The sequence below is a fragment of the Papio anubis genome, chromosome 18 (genome assembly GCF_008728515.1).
Source record: "Papio anubis isolate 15944 chromosome 18, Panubis1.0, whole genome shotgun sequence".
Lineage (NCBI taxonomy): Eukaryota > Metazoa > Chordata > Mammalia > Primates > Cercopithecidae > Papio > Papio anubis.
Window position 1 is genome coordinate 364,423 of NC_044993.1, and position 22,447 is coordinate 386,869.

The window sequence follows — 22,447 nt, forward strand, 5'->3', positions numbered from 1 at the left end:
TTCCAACATGAACATACTAATTTATTCATTTATCACCACAAAGCTTGCCCTCTGAGCCAGCCACTCTTGCCTCGACTGAGCTGTAAGCAGCTTTGGGGAAGGCAGGACCAAACGGCACTGGAGAAGGGGCCGCAGCTTCTCCAAGGTGGGGCGGGCCTGGTGCACCCTCCCCGGGATCACTGGAGAAGGGGGCTGTGGTTTCTCACAGGTGGGGCGGGCCTGGTGCCACCCTCCCCGAGATCACTGGAGAAGGGGCCTTGGTTTCTCACAGGGTGGGGCGGGCCTGGTGCACCCTCCCCGAGATCGCTGGAGAAGGGGCCTTAGTTTCTCACAGGGTGGGGCGGGCCTGGTGCACCCTCCCCGAGATCACTGGAGAAGGGGCCTTGGTTTCTCACAGGGTGGGACGGCCCTTCCTGAGACGCCTATTGCAGGGAGTAACGAGTGCCATGCAAGGGTGCTTGTTTATTCTTTGAGACGTGAACTGTAGGCATCTGCGGTGCTGGGGTTCCTGTGCCGCCGGTAGGGGCCCCAGTCCTCCTGCTCCCGAATGGTTCTCTGCTGGTCACTCCCGCTGGAACTGCCGCTGGTGAGCGTCTCGTTTGACGCTCGCGTGATGATGATCTGTGGAACGACCACTTTCTTCCTGCTGGACTTTTGCTTTACATCAGGTTTCTCTAGAGGAAAAAACATCCAGGCATTTAGCAGATGTGTGGAAAGCTCCTTCCACCTCCTGCCATTGGTCAGAGGAAAGGAATTAGATGTATGGTTAGCAGAAGAAATGGGTGAGTCCAAAAGTGATCAAAACTGTCCATGAACATTCCAGGGCTTCATGGATTTGCAACTCAGCCATGAGGGTTGCTGATGCTGGACACCCTTTTTCAGGGAAGAAAACGGGAGAAACACTTCCACCGTCCGCGGCAGGGTGGCGTCAGGGCAACCGGCACCAGGAGAGAGGGCACACGTCCCGGCAGGGGCCGCCTCAGAGCTCAAGGTTCAGAGACATCATTTCCACTTCAAAGCTTTCTAATTCTGGTAAAGCCCTCTGTCCAGAACTTTATTCATTAGAATGTTCTAGAAATGGACATTTCTGATGTTGCTCACATTTTCTTTTTTTTGCTTTTTTTTTTTTGAGACGGAGTCTGGCTCTGTCGCCCAGGCTGGAGTGCGGTGACCGGATCTCAGCTCACTGCAAGCTCCGCCTCCCAGGTTCACACCATTCTCCTACCTCAGCCTCCCGAGTAGCTGAGACTACAGGCGCCCGCCACCTCGCCCGGCTAGTTTTTTGTATTTTTTAGTAGAGACGGGGTTTCACCGTGTCAGCCAGGATGGTCTCGATCTCCTGACCTCGTGATCTGCCCATCTCAGCCTCCCAAAGTGCTGGGATTACAGGCTTGAGCCACCGCGCCTGGCCTCTCACATTTTCTTAAACTTGTTAAGGTTACAAGGAACGCCTGACACCTGTGAAACTGCTGAGCCTGCCGAGCATTGCCAAGTACGAAGCAGAAGTGCTCCTTTGCCGGCTGCTCTAATGGCCGGCCACCCGCCCCCTTCCTGGACTGTCATGCTATGGACTTCTGGGAGGGCAGGACGGAGCTCGCTCTCTCTGCACACACGTGTGTGGTACAGGGTTAGAAGACTCACAGTCGGCCGGGTGCGGTGGCTCAAGCCTGTAATCCCAGCACTTTGGGAGGCCGAGGCGGGTGGATCACGAGGTCAGGAGATCGAGACCATCCTGGCTAACATGGTGAAACCCTGTCTCTACTAAAAATACAAAAAACTAGCCGGGCGTGGTGGCGGGCGCCTGTAGTCCCAGCTACTCGGAGGCTGAGGCGGGAGAATGGCATGAACCCGGGAGGGGGAGTTGCAAGCGTCCCGCGTGGGTGCCACTGCGCGCCAACGTGGGAAAAACTGAGAGCCTCCGTATAAAAAAAAAAAAAAAAAAAAAGAAGACTCACAGTCACCTTTTCACAGAAACATAACTACAATGGGTATGTTGTTCTACAGCTTTGTGGGGACACTTGACAGCTCACGAACCTGGATGCGAGGTAGATGGACAGCTGGCAATGGCAGTGCCGGTTTATTATTTTATTATTATTAGTTTTTGAGACGGAGTCTCGCTCTGTCACCCAGGCTGGAGTGCAGTGGTGTGATCTCGGCTCACTGCAACCTCTGCCTCCCGGGTTCAAGTGATTCTCCTGCCGCAGCCTCCCGAGCAGCTGGGACTACAGGCTCCCGCCACCACGTCCAGGTAATTTTTGTATTATTAGTAGAGATGGGGTTTCTCCACGTTGGCCAGGCTGGTCTCAAACTCCCGACCTCAGGTGATCCACCGCCTCGGCCTCCCAAAGTGCTGAGATTACAGGTGTGAGCCACCACGTCCGGCCGACAGTGCTGGCTTTTATCGTGTACCTGTTCTGAGCCCTAGAACAGTGAAAAATGACACACGGCAGCTTCTGCTATAGTCTCTGACAACCCACATTTCACAGACAAAACTGAGGCACAGACAAGCCAAGCCACCTGCCCAAGGCTCGTCAGACTGGGGAGCCACAGAGGCCAACTCGCCTGCCCAAGGCTAACCAGATGGGGAAGGTGGAGAGGCCAAGTCACCTGCCCAAGGCTCGTCTGATGGGGTATTCAGGCCTCGGCCTCTCCCTTTGCCTGCGGTGCTGTGTTACAGAGCCTCATCTGTGTCAGCTGCCGAATGCCCCACAGCTGTATTAAGCACTGAGAAATGTCCCTTTTTCTTTTTTTGAGACAGGATCTTAGTCTGTGGCCCAGGCTGAAATGCAGTGGCATGATCATGGCTCACTGAAGCCTCAACTTCCTGGGCTCAAATGATCCTCCCACTCCAGCCTTCCGAGTAGCTGGGACCACCAGCATGCACCACCACACCCAGCTAATTTAAAAATTTTTTGTACACTCAGGGTTTTGCCATGTTGCCCAGGCTGGTCCCAAACTCTCAGGCTCCAGTTATTCTCCCACCTCACCCTCCCAAGGCGCTGGGATTACAGCAGCCATGAACCACTGTGCCAGCCCTTTTCTTCCATTTTTACAGACAGGGTCTCACTCTGTAGCCCAGGAAGGAGTGCAGTGGCTATTCGTAGATGTGATCACAGCAAACTACAGTCTTGACCTCCCAGGCCCAAGTGATCCTCCTACCTCAGCCTCCTGAGTAGCTGGGACCACAGATCTCACCTGTGGGACCATATTATTCCCACACCACCATACCTGGCTCACTTTTTTTTTCTTTTCAGTAGAGATGAGGTCACCTTGTGTTGCCCAGGCTGGTCTCAAACTTTTGGACTTAAGGGAGCCTCCTGCCTCAGTTTCCAAAGTGCTGAGATGATAGGTGTGAGCCACTGCGTCCAGCCTATTCCCAATTTTTATCTTTTTCAGACAGTGCTACAGTGAACATTCTTGCATTTATGTGTTCACACTCTTTGGAGGGTTTATCTATTGGTAAATTACTAGAACTTCTGGGTAAATGGGTATAATTCACTTCAAATTTTGGTAAATACTGTCAAACTTTTCTATAGAGACTACGTCAACTTACATTTCCACAAAGAGACTATGAACTTAGAAAGGTGTTCCCTATTCCAAACTTATAAAAACATTTGCCTATTTTCCACTTTTTCTCTTTTTTTTTTGGGGGGGGGGGGGGTCAGGGTCTCACTCCGGTGACCCAGGCAGTGAGGGCAGGCACAGCCCACCTGGAGCAGCCACTGCAAAGGCACCAGCTGCAGCAGACAAGGCGTGGCCAGGGTTGCGTGCTCCACAGATCCCACGGGAGACAGGAACAGGCAGGAGCCTCCCCTCTCCTGAGTTGATGCGGCAGGGGCCCAACCCAGCCACAGCCATGGCCCTGGGCATCCCTGTGCTCTCAGGGCCGAGGAAGCACCCCCAACCCCTGCAGGCTCAGCAGTGCCTGCTCCCACTGTCTGGCCTCTCCCCACTCCCACCGCCCACTCCAATTCCCACCACCCGCTCCGACTCCCACCGCCCGCTCCCACTCCCACCGCCCGCTCCCACTCCCACCGCCCGCTCCGACTCCCACCGCCCGCTCCGACTCCCACTGCCCGCTCCAATTCCCACTGCCCACTCCAATTTCAGAGCAAAGTTGAGGCCAAGCCCAGGCACTGCCATGACCTGGCCAGGTGTACATGCACTCAAGGCAATGCTGACAAGCCAGCCCCCGCCGTCTCGATCCCCCTCCAGACTTCAGGTCCTGACGAGCATGAGGAGAAAGGTGACGGGGACCTGAGGGCAGTTCAGCCTGAGCCTGCAGGCATCCCTCAGCACAAACAGCCTGGACACCATGGACAACATGATTAATGGCAGCGGGAGGCAGAAAGGCTCTTGGGCAGAAAGGAGCAGGGCCCCAGTGAAGCCCCACCTTCAAGCCAGGGATGGCCTAAAGCCTGGCCGTGCGCAGCGGCCGGACCCCACACTTGCTCTCCCACACACCACTCACTGTTGCCTACCTGGCTCGCCATTTGCAGGTGTGGGATCTGGACTAGGAGTGTGAGCCGAGTGCAGTCTGCTGGCTGAGTGGACAGTACAAGCCCAGCAGGTGTGAGCAAAACCCAGGCAGAAGTGCTGCGGTCACAGAGGTTTCTGGCTAGCAAAGTGACACCCTAAGGCTCCCGTGACAGCAGCAGGTGGTGGCACGACCAAGACTCAACAAAGCCCCAACCACCCAGACTCAAGTGATCCTCCCACCTCATTTAAAATTTTTGTTTTGGGCCGGGCGCGGTGGTTCACGCCTGTAATCCCAGGACTTTTGAGAGGCCGAGGCAGGAGGATCACGAGGTCAGGAGATCAAGACCATCCTGGCTAACACGGTGAAACCCCGTCTCTACTAAAAATACAACAAAAAATAAGCCAGGTGTGATGGCAGGCACCTGTAGTCCCAGCTACTCAGGAGGCTGAGGCAGGAGAATGGCGCGAACCCGGGAGGTGGAGCTTGCAGTGAGCCGAGATGGCGCCACTCACTCCAGCCTGGGCGACAGAGCGAGGCTCCGTCTCAAAAAAAGAAGAAATGGAATCATACAGCATGTGACCTTCTGCGATTGGCTTTTTTCACTCAGCATGATATTTTTTAATAGCTCATAGAAGTGTTCCATTTCTCTTCTTATTCAAAATTTTCTTGCAATCAAGCATACTCTACCTTCATAAAAATGTTACAGGCCAGGCGCGGTGGCTCAAACTGTAATACTGGCACTTTGGGAGGCCGAGGCGGGCGGATAACAAGGTCAGGAGTTTGAGATCAGCCTGTCCAATATGGTGAAACCCCATCTCTACTAAAAATACAAAAATTAGCCAGCCATGGTGGCGGTTGCCTTAAGCTGAGGCAGAAGAATTGCTTGAACCGGGGAGGTAGAAGTCTCAAAACAAACAAAGTTACAAAAGTGTTTAAACCAGCCGGGCGTGGTGGCCCACGCCTGTGATCCCAGCACTTTGGGAGGCTGAGGCAGGTGGATCAGCTGAAGCCAAGAGTTCAAGGCCAGCCTGGCCAGTGTGGCGAAACCCCATCTCTACTAAAAATACAAAAAAATTTAGCTGGGGATGGTGGCGGGCACCTGTAATCCCAGTTACTTGGGAGGCTGAGGCAGGAGAATCTCTTGAATTTGGGAGGCAGAGGCTACAGTGAGCTAAGAGCTGAGATCGCACGACTGCACTCCAGCCTGGGCAACAAGAGTAAAACTCCATCTCAAAAAAAAAAAGAAAAAAGAAAGCGTTCAAACACACAAGAAAATAGAATATTTTCTATTGCACCTAAGCAGCGCTCAGCCTCAATCAGTATTTTGTTGTCTTGTTCTTTCTTCATTTTTTTCCTATCTTTTTTTTTTGAGATGGAGTCTCGCTCCATCGCCCAGGGATGATCTTGGCTCACTGCAACCTCTGCCTCCTGGGTTCAAGCGATTCTCCTGTCTCAGCCTCCAAACTAGCTAGAATTACATGTGCACACCACCACGTCCAACTAATTTTTTTGTATTTTTTGTAGAGACGGGGTTTTGCCATGTTGGCCAGGCTGGTTGCGAACTCCTGACCTCAAGTGATCCGCCCGCCTTGGCCTCCCACAGTGCTAGGATTACAGCATGAGCCACCGCGCCCAGCATCCTGAGTATCTTTAAGTAATTTCAGACATGATTTTACCCATAAATGTTGCAGTATACCTCTTTATCAGATACGGATTGTGTTTTAGCATAACTACAATAGCACTGCCACATCTAAGAAAATTAACACTGACTCATCCCCAAATACCCAATCTGACTGTCTCAGGAGTGACTGAGCCCAGGTTCTAGGTCTCTCAGGTTTCCTTCTAACATTTCCTTCCTTTTTTCCCAAGTTCTTTATTTGTGGTAGAATTTCCAACACTGTGGAATAAGCTGACTGTAAATCTGTGATGTGTTAGATCTGTTTGTATGTTTGTGAATTTTGTAATGCAAAAATTTAAGCATATACAGCAGTGGTTATGATAACAGTATAATATATCTGTATTGGTCTGTTTTCATGCTGCTAATAAAGACATACCAGAGACTGAATAATTTATTCAGGAAAAAGGTTTAATGGACTTATAGTTCCACATGGCTGGGGAGGCCTCACAATCACAGCGGAAGGGGAGAAGGAGCAAGTCACGTCTTACACGGATGGCAGCGGGAAGAGAGTGCTTATGCAGGAAACTCCCATTTTCAAAACCATCGAATCTCGTGAGACTCATTCACTATCACAAAAACAGCATGGGAAAGACCTGCCCCCATGATTCAATCACTTCCCACCCAGTTCTTCCCACATGTGGGAATTCAACATGAGATTTGGGTGAGGACACAGCCAAGCCATATCAATATCCCAACAGCTGCCATAGTGATTAACTCATGGCCAAACTGTCTCCCCATCATGGCCCTTCTGTTCTGGTCACTACTGCTCCATAGTAATTTGCCCCAAGCCTCAGCAGCTTAAAACAACTACTTGCTTTTCTCTGGATTTTATGGGTTCAGGACAGGTTTGGCAGGACAGGTATCACCTGTGGTTGCCCAGGCAGCTGCAGGCATCTAAAGACTCACTGAGACGTCCAGGGCGGCTCTTGGGGCTGGACACGGATGCTGGCTCCCCCTGAGGTGCACGCCCCAAGCTGAGACGACTCCAGGATCCAGCCAGAGCCTGGAATCACTGACGGCTTGTTCACTCAGAAGTCTGGCTCCTGTAGGAAGGGCTTAGGGACCAGGACTGCTAACTGCACTGCTTCCCAGGTTCAGATTCAGGTTAAACCACTTCCGTCACCCTCCAAAGTCCCCAGGACGGCCTTAGGGACCAGGACTGCTAACTGCACTGCTTCCCAGGCTCAGATTCAGGTTAAACCACTTCCGTGACCCTCCAAAGACCCCTTGTGTTCAGCTGTGGTCGACTCCCATTCCTGCCCAGCAACCACTCATCTGCTTCTCTCTGCAATGTGTTCGTCTTTTCTGGACATTTCATGTAAAGGGAATTGCAGTATGAGTGGTCTTTCCTCTGGCTTTTCTCACTTAGCGTCCCACCTTCAGGATCCTTCACGGTGTGACAAAGGAGTCAGCAGCCTGCTCCTCACCGTCGCGCAGCCCGTCACCACACGGAGAGTGTGCACACTTCATCTTCTCTCCTGAAACTCTGTCCTCACTCTGTTGTTTTCCCTTCATGTCCACCTTCCTCCCACACCTCTGGTGTGACAGACACTGCTGGGGCCTTTCCAACAGGCGGTCCTCCTTCCCCCACTTCCGTTGCTGGTAGAGGTCCTGCCCACTGCTGTGCTTCACAGCTCCCTCCAGCCCCTGCGGAATCTGCACTGTTGAGTGTGTCCTAGAGAGGCTGGGCAGGCGAAGCCTTCCTGGGAAAGGTTTTCTTGCTAATATAAAGCAAGGAGCAACGCCTTTGAAGTAGACGCAGTCCTGCCTGCGTGTGGGGGCTGTACACTCACTGGGGGCTGTGGACACTGAGAGTGGTCACGAAGAGACATGCAAAGCCCTTGATGTCACGGCTGTGCTAACAAGCCAACCTGGAAGCCCTGCCTCTGACCCTTTATTTGTGAGACATTAAATCCCTGCGTTAAAACTGTGTTTACTTAGCTTTTCTGTAACTTTCAGCTAAAAGCACCCTGACAGACAGGTAGCATTTTCCAAACTGCCACCCTAAGGTGATGCTATTCCTGCAGACGTCCACCCTCTAGTGAGGGGTTCCAAAGCTAGGAATTCAAATCCAGGCCTTTTTTCCAAGTCCAAGGCCCAGAGCCTCCTACTTCCAGCTCTTGATCCCACAAGCCTATCTGAACCAGTCCAGACCCAGCTCCTCTGCCTAGCAGGCCAGTCATTCCCGACACTCTTTCTTGTCTGACCCGAGTGGTTCATTTTTTTTTTTTTTTTTTTTTTTTTTGCGGCGGGGGGGGACGGAGTCTGGCTCTGTCGCCCGGCTGGAGTGCAGTGGCCGGATCTCAGCTCACTGCAAGCTCCGCCTCGCGGGTTTACGCCATTCTCCTGCCTCAGCCTCCCGAGTAGCTGGGACTACAGGCGCCCGCCACCTCGCCCGGCTAGTTTTTTGCATTTTGTAGTAGAGACGGGGTTTCACTGTGTTAGCCAGGATGGTCTCGATCTCCTGACCTCGTGATCCGCCCGTCTCGGCCTCCCAAAGTGCTGGGATTACAGGCTTGAGCCACCACGCCCAGCCTTTTTTTTTTTTTTTGGAACAGTCTCACTCTATAGCCTAGGCTGGAGTACAGTGGCGCGATCCCGCTCACTGCTACCTCCGCCTCCCAGGTCCCGGTTCAAGCAATTCTCCGCCTCAGCCTCCTGAGTAGCTGGGATTACAGGCAGATGCCACCATGTCCAACTAATTTTTGTATTTTTAGTAGAGATGGGGTTTCACCATGTTGGCCAGGCTGGTCTTGAACTCCTGACCTTAAGTGATCCACTCACCTTGGTCTCCCAAAGTGCTGGGGTTACAGGCGTGAGCCACCGTGCCCAGCCGAGTGGTTCATTCTTGTGATGAAACTGAAACACTTCCTCCTCGCACAGGCCCCCAGTCTCCTCAGATGACAGGCTCTGCGGGTTCTGCCTGCTTGACCCTTCTGAAATTCGTACTGCAAGGCCTCGCTGGCTCCCACTGGGCCAACAGCAATGGGTCTCTGATGGGGCCACCTCCCCTGGGAACTTGCTTCCCTGTTGGTAGGCACAGACCCCATCATACCGCCCTCGTTTTTTATTTTTAAATATTTGTTTTTTGTAGAGACGGGTCTCACTATGTTGCCCAAACTGGTCTTGAACTTCTGGGCTCAAAAGATCCTCCTGCCTCAGTCCGCCAAGTAGCTGGGACGACAGGTTTAACTGCGCCAGGCAGCATCTCCGTTGTTTAAACTATTTAACACTTCCAGCTCCATGTGGTAAAACTGATGGAAAACTTTGTATTCTAGCTTCTTCCTACTGTTAGGGCCTCATCTTCCCCACACACACCCAAAGGTCTGGTGCCACTAGGCTGTTATAAAGGACGCCTTTGTCGCACCCAGGTTCTACTCCTCAGTCACCCTCCACAATGTGCTTGCGCCAGCAGCCCTCGGAGAGCTACACTCCAGCCTGGGACGGCCTCCCAAGGCTCTGTTCTAGTGTGCGGAGGCTGAGGGATTCCCGGTGGCACCAACATACCCAGCCCTCCAGGAGAACCTCAGGTGAGACACACGCACACTGCTTCAGCCCCTCGACCACCTGGTACCCACTTATCACTCGGGAACTGACCTACATTTTCATTAAACTTATGTTTTCAACCAAGAATTCTGGATATTTACCTCCTACATAAAGTTCCTAAAACAAACCAGTTTCAACTTTAGGGCGCGTGCCTGCTACTAGTGTCCATCCGGTAAGGTCTCCGAAGTAGGCTCCTCACCCCAGCCCCAGATCCTCCAAGCCGCTGACCTCGCTTCGCTCCCTCCCGCCGTCTCCTACCTTCCTGCGAAGCTGCCGGCGACACGTGCTTGGCTGTCGCGGACGCCAGGTGGAGGCTGTCCACAGGCTTCTCCGACTCCCTGTCTGCCTGCCTGGTTTCCTGCGAATGCTTCTCCATCAACTTATCCTTAGATTTTGGAACCGAATGGATGGGTTCCTTCTTTTGCTCCTCACCTGAAACATACGGATCACCCGTCAGACCCGGGACTTACCGAATCCAGGGCAGTGGGTCCCAACGTCTTCAGTCGCCTGTTTGGGTCTAGAATAAGCTGGCTTCAGTCTCGAGTCTCTCCGTTTCCGTAACCGCCTCAGGCGGGAAGACACTTAAGGCGCCGTCCGTGGCGGACTCGGCGGCAGGAACGGTTCGCCCCGGGCCGAGGTCGGCGCCTGCGCTCGCGCCGCCCCGCCCAGCCCCGCCCTGGGCCCGCGCCGAGGGGCGGAGACGCGGGGAGCCCAGCGCCTGCGCCCCCTTTACCTTTGCTGGGTTTCTGTTTGCTTTTGGAAAGGCCCATAGGTGAGCCCACCGCCCCCGCCGGCGCAAGCCCGGGTCCCCGCACCTCCGCGGCCGCGCAGCCCTGAACGACCGACAAGCGGTCCTCGCGGCCGCGGCGCGCGTCACCATGGCGACCGCGCGCCGCGCAGCCCCGCCCCGCCCCTCTCGCGGGACCGGCCACATTCTCTCGCGAGAGCAGCCCGTGCGACCGGAAGCGGGGCGGTGACCCCGGAAGTCCCCGCCGGGCGCGGCTTGGTCGGTTCGATCGCCGCCGGGACCTGACGCCGCCCGGAGTCGGCGTCCCTTCTCTCTCTCCGAGTGCTGCTCCTGTCATTGTGGCCATGGACGGTAAGAGGTCGCGGCCGTCCTCCGGGGACTCGCGCGCGGGGCGGGGCCGCTTCTCCCACTGGCGTGGGCTCCGCCCACCTGGGGCCGCGGGCGGGGCTCGGGAGAGCTCTCGGGCCTCGACCCTCGATCCCAGACCCGGGACCCCTTCCCCAGGGCCTCGACCACCGACCCGGAACCCTTTCTCCCGGGCCTCAACCCCCGATCCCCGACCCAGACCCCTTCCCCGGGGCCTCAACCACCGACCCGGAACCCCTTCTCCCAGGCCTCGACCCTCGATCCCCGACCCGGGACCTCTCCCCTGGGGACTCGACCACCCACCCGGGACCCCTTCTCCCGGGCCTCGACTCCCGGCCGCCGACCAGGACCCTTCCCCAGCCCCCGACCCCCAACCCAGGATCCTTTACCCCGGGCCTCGACCCTCGACCTGGGACCCCTCCTCCCGGGCCTCGACCCCCGATTCGGGACCCCTTTCCCCAGGCCGCCACCCCCAACTCTCAACCCGGTACACCTTCCCCGGGGCCTCGACATCCGACCCCCAACCATGGACCCAAGACCTAGACCCCTGACCCAGGATCCCTTGCCCTGAGCCTCGACCCCTGACCACCGACCCAGGACCCTTTTCTCCGCCCCTGGCACTCTTCAGCGTCAGGTGCCCTTCCCCGCCAGCTCGGTAGAGGGGACTGAGCGATGCCTGTTCGGCCTTTCGGGCCCTGGAATATCGGGTCAGAGGGCACAAGAAAAAGTGACAGTTGCACCCCCTCCCTCCAAACAGCATCAGGACGAATGAGAAGAGCTCAGACAAAAGTGTTCCCTAAGTGCCAGGCCCTGGTCACAGCAGCTCTTTGGGTCCATTCTCCAGATGGAGAGGCAGAGGTCTGAGCAGGAGCCAGCCCAAGGCAAGGGGCTCCAGGCAATGGAACACCCTGGTTCTGACCTTCTCCACCTGGGGCCGGCTCTGTGCTCAGGGATACTAAAGAACAGGATGAATCTGGCAGATTGAAGTCCTGCATTTGCTGAAACGTTGGGCTGGTGTGATGGGCATGCTTTTAAAAATACTTTTTGCAGGACCCAGTGCAGCGGCGCAGCCTGTAATCCCAGCACTTTGGGAGGCCGTAGGTGGGCAGATCACAAGGTCAGGAGATCGAGACCATCCTGGCTAACATGGTGAAACCCCGTCTCTACTAAAAATACAAACAGCTGGGCGTGGCGGTGGGCGCCTGTAGTCCCAGCTACTGGGGAGGCTGAGGCCAGAGAATGGTGTGAAACAGGGAGGCGGAGCTTGCAGTGAGCTGAGATCGCGCGAGGCACTCCAGCCTGGGCGACAGAGTGAGACTCTGTGTAAGAAAAAAAAAATACTTTTTCAAGTGTGAGAAGCTATAGTACCACCGTGTCATCATGAAGGAAATGTGTACAGATTTTCTACAGATTGCCTCCAGAGAAGATGAAAGATAGCATCTACCTCCCACCACAAAAAAATAATGCTGGCCAGGCCGGGTAGGGTGGCTCAGGGCTGCAACCCCGGCACTCTGGGAGGCCAGGCGGGGTGGCTCAGGGCCCCGGCTCTTTGGGAGGCCGAGGTGGGTGATCACGTGAGGTCAGGAGTTTGAGACCAGCCTGGCCAACATGGTGAAACCCCTTCTCTACTAAAAATACAAAAATTAGCTGGGCGCGGTGGCAGGCACCTTTAATTCCAACTACTTGGGAGGCTGAGGCAGGAGAATCACTTGAAACTGGGAGGCAGAGGTTGCAGTGAGCCGAGATTGCGCCACTGCACTCCAGCCTGGGTGACAGAGCAAGAATCAGTCTCAAAAAAAAAAAAAAAAATGTGACTTTTCACTCCACAGCTCACTCACTCTTTTGAGGGGACTTCTCTCAAGCCCATGTCAGATTTCCACAGAGTCAGATTTTGCCTTAGCTGGGTTTTTGTGCTGCCGCACACGGCTGGAGAAGAAAGCTAGGGTGAGGAGGGGTGGTTTGGCTGGCATCCCACAGTGAGTTGGGTGGGAAGGCCTGCGTGGCCTGCACTGTGTCACCTGGGTCAGGCTGGCTGTTTTCCAGTCACAGATAACCTTGGCCTTGACCACACTGCACTGATAGATGACAGATTGAACTTGGCCTTGACCACACCTGCACGGACAGGCGATAGATTGAACGATGCCCGAGCTCACTGGAACCCCAGGAGTCTTGTCTTAGAGCCTTGATTTGCATTTGTGAACACTCCGTAACCTCACTCTCTTACAGGCTCCATTTCCTCATTCTGGCTGGTGTGGTGAAGCCCTTTCATGAATCAGGGGTCACTCTCCAAATTTAGCAGTTGAATGAATTCAGATCAGTCCTACTTTTTAAAAAAATATATTTTTTTCTCTCTTTTTTTTTTTTTTTCAGACAGAGTCTCGCTCTGTTACCCAGGCTGGAGTGCAGTGGCCGGATCTCAGCTCACTGCAAGCTCCGACTCCTGGGTTCACACCATTCTCCTGTCTCAGCCTCCCGAGTAGCTGGGACTACAGGCACCTGCCACCATGCCCGGCTAATTTTTCGTATTTTTAGTACAGATGGGGTTTCACCATGTTAGCCAGGATGGTCTCGGTCTCCTGACCTCGTGACCCACCTGCCTCGGACTCCCAAAGTGCTGGGATTACAGGCATGAGCCACTGCACTTGGCCAAAAAAAAATATTTTTTTCTAATAGAGATGAGGTCTGACTACATTCCCCAGGCTGGTCTCGAACTTCTCACCTCAAGTGATCTGCCCGCCTCCACCTCCCAAAGTGCTGTGATTACAGGCGTGAGCGACTGCCCGGTGGAAATCAGCTCTTTGATGCCTAAGAGTTACCACCTTGCTATTTTTGTCCATTTACCTTTGGGGAGAAAGAGTCTGTAAAAAGTGAACTGTCAAGTACTGAACTTTTAAATTGGCCCAGGCTGGCCTCAAACCCCTGGCTTCAAATGATCCACTGGCCTTGGCACCCCCAGAGTGCTGGGATTACAGGTGAACTTTTAAATTGGGAAAGAATCCCAAGGGGCTTTTGCAAAGTTGCGTTAATTATAAACCACCATCTTTTGGATTCTAACCATGGCCAAAAGATGCTGCGTCCACGACCTCTTCCATCCTCACACTAACCCTCTAAGATTGACTGGTGCCGTCCTCATGTTCCTAACAAGGCAACGGGGAGGGAGCGTCTGCATTTGCTGGGCCCTGTGGCTAGCAAGGGGCCAGGGCTGGCACACGAATCTGTCTTGTGCCTCCCTTGTTGGGGGGCTCCCCGAAGGCCCCAGGCAGGTGTGGTCTGTGTCTGTGTTCTAGCTCCTGGTGTCTAGAAGGATCCTAGTAAGTCCCGCCTGCTAGAAGTGTAACATCCCATTCCCAATCCTCAAACCATTCCCTCTCTCTTTGCAGATACCCTGTTCCAGTTGAAGGTATGTACCGAACGGCCGTTCACCCCAGCCCTGTTCTGGTGAGGACAGATAGTGTAAGCCACACTCACTCAGAGCCACAGAAACAGCTGGGCAGATGATGTAATAGTTGAGTGACCACCACACAGGGCTCAGACTGCTGACCAAGGAGGGGATTATTGAGCCAGCTTGGTGACATATTAGCTCTTTTCTTATCAGGCTAAGTGGAGGCAGATCCTTAGGGTCATGTATGAAAGACGGAGTGTTACCTTTTTTTTTTTTTGAGATGGCATCTCGCTCTGTCGCCCAGGCTGGAGTGCAATGGTGCGATCTCGACTCACTGTAACCTCTGCCTCCCGGGTTCAAGTGATTCTTCTGCCTCAGCCTCCTGAGTAGCTGGGACTACAGGCGCCACCACCACGCCTGGCTAATTTTTTTTACTTTTTTTTTTTTTTTTGTTTTTTGGGTTGGGGGTCCGCCCCGTAGCCCAGGCTGGAGTGCAGTGGCCGGATCTCAGCTCACTGCAAGCTCCGCCTCCCGGGTTTACGCCATTCTCCTGCCTCAGCCTCCCGAGTAGCTGGGACTACAGGCCCCCGCCACCTCGCCCGGCTATTTTTTTGTATTTCTTAGTAGAGACGGGGTTTCACCGTGTCAGCCAGGATGGTCTCGATCTCCTGACATTGTGATCCGCCCGTCTCGGCCTCCCAAAGTGCTGGGATTACAGGCTTGAGCCACCGCGCCCGGCCTACATTTTTAATAGGGACAGGGTTTCACCATGTTGGCCGGGATGGTCTCCATCTCTTGACCTCGTGATCTGCCCACCTCAGCCTCCTAAAGTGCTGGGATTGCAGGCGTGAGCCACCACGCCCGGCCCGGAGTGTTATCTTAAGAAAGACAACTTGGATATTAGGCCTTGGTGTTCCGCTGTGTGGACTCATTCTTTGAGATCGTTTGAAGGAGAGCTTTCTGAGTATTCCTTCCATGTGGGGTGGTGGTTGCAGCTTCCAGTAATCCAGGGCAGGTTTCTGTGCATTTCCCTGGGACGTGCTCCTGGCTGCTCCTCCGTGGCCGGCTTCATCCTTGTCGCTGGCTCTGAGCTCCTGGGATCTTCTGCCATCATGGTGGGTCTGTCAGATGCTGCTGGGCGCAGAGGGGACCCGCTGAGGCCTGCTTGTGTCCTGAACCCTGTGGCGTCTGTGGTTCCAGATGGGTCGCCAGAGGCCCTGTTTCCTTGTGGTGCTGGCAGAGCAGTTAGGCCCCCAGCAGCTGTGTGTGCTGCCCAGCAACCTGTTGCATCCACAGCATTCTCTCAGGATATCATTTTCAGGTGTGTTTTTACCTGGAATTCCGTCTTACGACTTGGGGGTAGCCTGAAATGAGTTTTCTTGAGTCTTTCTTTTACGTTGAAATCCATCTCTAAGCAGGGGTTGAGACCAGAGCGAGAGGTTTTGGACCCTTCGCTCTGGAGGAGGCCTTGGGTGAGGGTGTTGACGGAGAAGAGACACTGGAGAAAACCCAAACAGCGCCTGAGGCAGAGCAGACAGCTTCCTCCTCCAGCTGGTGCTCTCTCTCGCCGCCCAGGATGCACGTCCGCAGGCTTCGTGCCTTCCCTGCCGTGTGCTGGGCCCAGGCTGGCTGATGGGTGCTTAGAACCTGCGTGGGCACAGGTGTGGGGGTGTGGAGAGCAAGGCCTGGGGGATGGGCTCCACGTGTCTGACCCAGGACGTCCTGGCTTCTGCTCAGTTCACGGCGAAGCAGCTGGAGAAGCTGGCCAAGAAGGCGGAGAAGGACTCCAAGGCAGAGCAGGCCAAAGTGAAGAAGGTGAGACCCTGGGGGCCGTGGGGTCATGACTCTCCTGGTCTGTCTTCTGTCCTCTTCTGCCCTTATTTTTGTGTTCTGTTTTGTTTTGATGCCTTTTGGGGAGGGGCAGGGCACTTTCTACATCATAATTTAATCCTCACCTTGAGATATATATATGTGTGTGTATGTGTGTTTGTGTGTGTGTATATATATGTTTTGTTTTGTTTTTTTGAGACAGAGTCTCGCTCTGTTGCCCAGGCTGGAGTGCAGAGGTGCGATCTCATCTCACTGCAACCTCCGCCTCCCGGGTTCAAGTGATTCTAGGGCCTTACCCTCACAAGTAGCTGTGATTACAGGCTTGCACCCAGCTAATTTTTTTTTTTTTTTTTTTTTTTTTTTTTTTTTTGGGAGGCGGTCTTGCTTCGGTAACCCGGGCTGGAGTGCAGTGGCGGATCTCAGCTCACTGCAAGCCTCGCCTCCCGGGTCTCACGCCATTCTCCTGCCTCAGCCTCCCAAGTAGCTGGGACTGAAGCCACGCCACCTGCTTGGCTAGTTTTTGTATTTTTTAGTAGAGGCAGGGGTTTCACGGTGTTAGCCAGGATGGTCTCGATCTCCTGACCTCATGATCCGCCTGTCTCGGCCTCCCAAAGTGCTGGGATTACAGGCTTGAGCCACCGCGCCCGGCCCGCACCCAGCTAATTTTTAAATTTTTTTGTAGAGACAGGGTTTCGCCATGTTGGTCAGGCCAGTCTTGAACTCTTGGCCTCAAGTGACCTGCCCGCCTTGGCCTCCAAAAGTGCTGGGATGACAGGCATGAGCCACTGTGCCCAGCCTAATCCTCACCATGATTTCTCAGCCTCAGAGTATTTGCTTCCCACATGAGACAAACAGGAAGGGAGGTGCTGTGTGTGGTGGAGCCCGGAGTGGCTTCTGTCCTGCTCTACAGCCCCTGCCAGACCTTCCCAGCCCACCGAGGGCGTCCAGAGCATAGAGATGAGTGCATTGCCTTCATTCTTTTCCTTCTTTCCATTTCCAACATTCTGAACTTGATTTTGCCATAAACTACAGGAAGAGGGCTTCTAGCTAGCTGCCTGCCACGATCCTATCTTTTGGTTTGTTTTTGTTTTTTTGTTTTTTTGTTTTTTTTGAGATGGAGTCTCGCTGTCACCCAGCTGGAGTGCAGAGGTGCATCTCGGCTCACGGCAACCTCTGCCTCCTGGGTTCAGATGATTCTCCTGCCTCAGCCTCCTGAGTAGCTGGGATTATAGGCTTGAGCCACCAGGCCCAGCGGATCCTATCATTTTTCTCTCCCTCCTCCTTACAGAGCTGGTGCCTGGGGCATCATGGGGTGGGAGGGGGCGGGAGGCTCACAGGGGTGCCTCTCCAGGAGGGGCCCCCTCCCCATGATGGACAGGGCAGAAGGAAAGGAGGGATCTAGGCCGGGCGCAGTGATTCACACCTGTAGTCCCAGCTACTCGGAAGACTGAGGCGGGATAATTGCTTAAGCCCAGGAGGTGGAGGTTGCAGTGAGCGGAGATCACACCGCTGCACTCCATACTGGGCCACAGAGCGAGATTCCACCTCCAAAAAGAAAAAAGAAGAGAAGATGGGATCTTGTGCAGCTCTTAAGACTGCGTAATCGGTGAAGTAGGTCCCAGGGTATTGGACTTCGATAATTCTTCACCCACAACCAGGCTCCCAGGGAGAAAGGAGCTCGGAGAACTGCCTGCCACAGGCTCTGGGTGTCGCCCGCTGTGTCCTGTGCCCGGTGGAATGCTGGAGGGGTGCAGCAGGGAGCAGAAGCCTGCTTGTGGGGCTGGGCTGGGGCCTGAGTGTTTGCATTTTTAGCTCAAACATCTCTGGGGAGAGGCCCGCCCACCCTAGCCAGTGGCGTCCAGGAGCAGTCAGCACTGGGCTCCTGCGGCCGGGCGCGGTGGCTCACACCTGTAATCCCAGCACTTTGGGAGGCCGAGGCGGGCGGATCACGAGGTCAGGAGATCGAGACCATCCTGGCTAACACGGTGAAACCCCGTCTCTACTAAAAATACAAAAAATTATCCAGGTGTGGTGGCGGGCGCCTGTAGTCCCAGCTACGCGGGAGGCTGAGGCAGGAGAATGGCGTGAACCCGGGAGGCGGAGCTTGCAATCGCGCCACTGCACTCCAGCCTGGGCGACAGACCGAGACTCCGTCTCAAAAAAAAAACCCACTGGGCTCTTCTGCAGGGGGCACACACACCACCAAGTTCTTCCAGCCGCTTTTCCCCGTGTTTCAGGCCCTTCAGCAGAAAAATGTAGAGTGTGCCCGTGTGTATGCCGAGAACGCCATCCGCAAGAAGAACGAAGGTGTGAACTGGCTTCGGATGGCGTCCCGCGTAGACGCAGTGGCCTCCAAGGTGCAGACGGCCGTGACCATGAAGGGGGTGAGTGCTGGGCCCTGGTGCCAGGTGGGTGGCGTCTGCCAACTGAGGCAAACATGGGCTCTGCGGTCTGGATCTGGGGCAGCTCAGAGTTGAGGGAAGCTGGGTCAGCATGGGCAGTGCTGGCGGGGACACAGGTGAGGCTGCACCGTCACTTGCACTGATGCCTCAGGAAGGGCCTCTTGATAGGACCTGGGCTTTTTTTTTTTTTAATATTTTTTTTTAGAGACTCTCTTGCTCTGTCACCCAGGCTGGAGTGCAGTGGTTCAGTCTCAGCTCACTGCAGTCTCAACCTCCTGGGCTCAAGCGATCCTCCTGCCTCAGCCTCCCAGGTAGCTGAGACCATGATGTCAGCCCCACGCCCGGCTGATTTTTTTCATTTTTATGTAGAGACAGGGTGTCTGTGTTGGCCACGCTGGTCTCAAACTCCTGGCCTCGAGCAATCCTCCCACCTCAGCCTCCCAGAGTGCTGGAATTGTAGGCGTGAACCACTCACTGTCACTGTGCCCGGCCAGGCCTCGGTCTTGGCAGCTGCCACAAGAGATGGAGCCTGCATGGCCAGGCTCATCTGCTGGGTCAGGGAACGTCACAGCAGAGCCTTTGCTGTCGCAGGCATTTCCTTCCCACAGTGCAGGTGGCCAGGAGGGCACAGGGGTCCTGGAAACCCCACGTCGTTAGCCTTTTCTCCAGGGACCCCGCCCTGGGTCTCCACAGCCTTTTCCGTGGAGTTGGTCTTTCCACAGGACCCAGATGATGGCTCAGCCCAGAGCTGGGGTTTTGTGGGTCAGGGCTGGGGTGCTGCAGCTCTCCTGTCAGAGCCCAGGGGACCCATCCCTGGTTCGTGAGCTCCGCTTGCCTTTCATCCCGTTCCCTCCTGCACCCTCTCCTGTCTCAGGTGACCAAGAACATGGCCCAGGTGACCAAAGCTCTGGACAAGGCCCTGAGCACCATGGACCTACAGAAGGTCTCCTCAGTGATGGACAGGTTCGAGCAGCAGGTGCAGAACCTGGACGTCCACACGTCGGTATGTGCCCCTGCCCTTGGGCTGTGGCCTGGGGACATGGAGGGTGTGTGGGCAGCTCGTGGGGGGTGGCCCACAGGCTGACATGCTGTCTTTGCATACCTGTGGTTGCTCCCTGACGTCACCAAGCATCCTCTGTGCTGGGTCCCTGCCAGGACCCTGACAGGTAGGGTGGGCAGGGTGGCAGTGGCCTCCTGCAGGCACCTGGCTCCTTGTGGGGAGGCTCAGACAGCAAAGAAGCATGCAGAGGTGTAGAAAGATGTCCAGCCAAGGCAGCAGGCATGGCGCAGTCAGAGGGTGGGGCTGGGTGTGGGGGCAGGAAAGGCTCCTGGTGGAAGGTGAGGCAGAGAGAGTCACTGAGAGAACAGGGCAAGAAGGTGGCTGGCTGTGTGAGGGAACGAAAAGTGTGGTCGGACCCTTGTGAAGCTGAGTGGGGCCTCGTGGGCCTGAGCCCCACCTGTTGTCCAGAGCGTGCCCCTGCCCCCAGGTGATGGAGGACTCCATGAGCTCGGCCACCACGCTGACCACACCGCAGGAGCAGGTGGACAGCCTCATCATGCAGATCGCTGAGGAGAATGGCCTGGAGGTGCTGGACCAGCTCAGCCAGCTGCCCGAGGGCGCCTCTGCCGTGGGCGAGAGCTCTGTGCGCAGCCAGGAGGACCAGCTGTCACGGAGGTAGGGTCAGTCCCCAAAACGCTGTGTGCCCTGTACTCTGGTCCTGTGGGAAGGGAGAGGGCATTGGGGGTTAGAGGCTGGAGGAGAGCTTGGGCTAAGGCTCCGACCAGGGAGCCCTGATCTCAACTCAGAGGCCCCGGCCGCAGCTGCCCCCGAGCCAAGCCGCCCGCTGCTGCCCCGTCTTGCTCCAGCTGGCTTGGAGGCTTCAGTGTGTGTCGGGCGTGGCGTTTACGCACGTCTGCAGTGCACTTTAGAATACTGCGCCCTTCCTAACGGATCAGGTAAAAGTGGGATGGGCATGTCTGTTTCCAAGGCCTGTCACTCGTTCTCTCAGCACACTGAGGAGGAAAAGGGTCGTTGCACACCACACGGAGCAGACACCTTCACCGGGAGCACGTGCTGGTCAGAGACCCCTTTCCCCGCCCTGACCCGAGTCGTGTTGGTTTCCAGGTTGGCCGCCTTGAGGAACTAGCCGCGCCCCGCCGCAGTGCACCACCTCTGCCCCGTGGTGTGCTGGAAGGTTCCTGTCCTCTCCCCACCGCGTCTTGCCTTTGTGCTGGCCCTGCGGAGCTGTGACCGGCAGCCACTCTGTGTGTCTCGCCTGCCAGGCCTGCGTGGCCTCAGGGTGTTCCTGTTCCTTTAGGTTGGGCGGTGGGTCTGCGTCCTGGTGTTGAGTTTCTGCAAATTTGTGGGGGTGATTTCTGTGACTCTGGGCCCACAGCGAGGAGGCCAGGAGGGGCCCTGTGGACTTTTACCCAGCACTGTGGGGGCCTTCAGACTCTGGGGCAGCAGACATGCTGCTTCCTCATCAGCCAGAGGGGGTCAGGGCTACCCTGTTGCCAAGCAACTCCCTGAGGCCTCTCCACACCCCCTCAGCGGGCAGGAGGTCCCACCATGTGCACAGACATAGCCCAAGGAGGTACCACAGGCCTGTGTGTGCTGGGGGATGTCAGGTGCCGCCCCGCGCCATCCTGGTGGCATTTACAATGACACCCTCCTCCTCCATGATTCCAGGAGTGGGGTCTCGGCTGCCCCTACCAGCTGGCTGAGCCCCCTGGCCTCCTGCGCTCCCTCAGTTCCTAAAGCTGCCCAGTCCATGGGGACAGAACTGTCACCCAGATCCACATCCAAGTGTGCCCACCCTGCCGTCTTCATCCTCACTCAGCTGCTGCCTCTGGAGGTGCCTTTGGCCACGTGGGCTGTGCTGTCTGTCTCCTCGGCAGAGCCCCTCCGCGGGCTGGCGCAGTCTGAGAGGATGTGTCTGCGGCTCCTCCCATTGGGCAGCCTGGGTCTCCCAGAGGACCTGTCCCTGGGGCCTCGCTTCGGACGATGCTGCCTGTGTCGCCTCTGCCGTCTGAACGACGGGGTGCCTGCCCAGCGTGGAAGCCACAGCAGCTGGTGAAGGGCGCTCAGGAGAGCTGTCTTTAGCTGGGCTGGGGTTGGGGCTCCTTTGAGGACAACCTGCCAGTGTGGCCCTGGAGAGCTGCCAGCAGCTCTTGGGACGGACTTGCTGGGAGGCTGAGGGACTTTGGACCTGCTGTCTTTTCCATTTCCTAGAGTTTACGTCATTGTCTTGAGGCTTCCAGGATTTTTTGTTTTTTTGCCAAAGTAGAAAAGGCAGGTGGTGGGCGGCTGGTGGGGAGTGTGGGTCCCCGCCCCCTCAGTCCCGCCCATCCCTCACAGCCCACGCGGAGGCCGCAGCGGTGTCGTGGCTGTTACGTGCAGGAACGTGGAGACCCCAACTTTGGCTCACTGCGTTTGGTGTTTTTTTTTTCAGAACTTGGGAGCCCCAGGGAGGGGCTGGTGTTGGTAGGTCCTGGATGTGGTTCCCTCCAGCCTCCCCAAAATCAACCCTGGCGTTGAGAGAACGTCCTGTCCGTCGTGGGTAACAGCCTTGGGGAGGGCGCAGAGCTCTGCAGAGCCATGGCCGGGTGGGGGCTGCCTCAGTCCTGTCCTCTTGGGCACTGGGGAGAGGGGCCTGTTCATCTTTTTCCTAGAATGCTGTTGTAAATAAACAAATGGATCCCTGGAAACTTTCTCAAGCTTTGCTTTGGAGCCTTGGGTGAGCCTCTGGATGTGGCCATCTCCCCACAACTGAGGACGGGCACCTGGAGTGTTCACTGCGGGGGGCTGGGCAGATGGCAGTGCTCATTCTCAGACCCTGTCCAAACCGACAGAATCTGCTGTGTTAGGTTCTTACTTTGAAATAACTTAAAATTTGCATAACATGGTCTTTGTGCGCCTCGGCCAAACCGGGACGCTTGCTGGGCACCGTGGTGCTCCTGGCAGTCTCTAGTCTGACGTCCCCGCTGCACGTCCTGGTGCTGCCACCTCCAATCT

General features: G+C 55.7%; 2 protein-coding genes across 3 annotated transcripts; one reads left to right on the top strand and one right to left on the bottom strand.

Annotated features, from left to right (window-relative positions):
• On the bottom strand, positions 1 to 10,580 carry SPATA33 (spermatogenesis associated 33). 2 transcript variants are annotated; one of them, XM_009197078.3, is made up of 3 exons: positions 10,520 to 10,580; positions 9,963 to 10,136; positions 1 to 674 (listed from the first exon to the last, which is right to left on the bottom strand). In XM_009197078.3, exons 2-3 carry the CDS (start codon positions 10,078 to 10,080, stop codon positions 463 to 465), a joined length of 330 nt encoding a protein of 109 aa, XP_009195342.1. In that variant the 5' UTR covers positions 10,081 to 10,136; positions 10,520 to 10,580; the 3' UTR covers positions 1 to 462. The 2 variants fall into 2 exon arrangements, with proteins under 2 accessions (XP_009195342.1, XP_003917381.1); XM_003917332.4 differs by having other exon boundaries at positions 10,438 to 10,577.
• Positions 10,581 to 10,606: 26 nt separating this feature from the next.
• CHMP1A (charged multivesicular body protein 1A) lies at positions 10,607 to 22,140 on the top strand. Its single transcript, XM_003917331.3, has 7 exons — positions 10,607 to 10,803; positions 14,199 to 14,218; positions 15,938 to 16,015; positions 18,268 to 18,414; positions 19,307 to 19,435; positions 19,920 to 20,107; positions 20,558 to 22,140. The coding sequence occupies exons 1-7, from the start codon at positions 10,797 to 10,799 to the stop codon at positions 20,577 to 20,579; spliced, it is 591 nt and encodes a 196-aa protein (XP_003917380.1). The 5' UTR covers positions 10,607 to 10,796; the 3' UTR covers positions 20,580 to 22,140.
• The last annotated feature ends 307 nt before the right edge of the window (positions 22,141 to 22,447 follow it).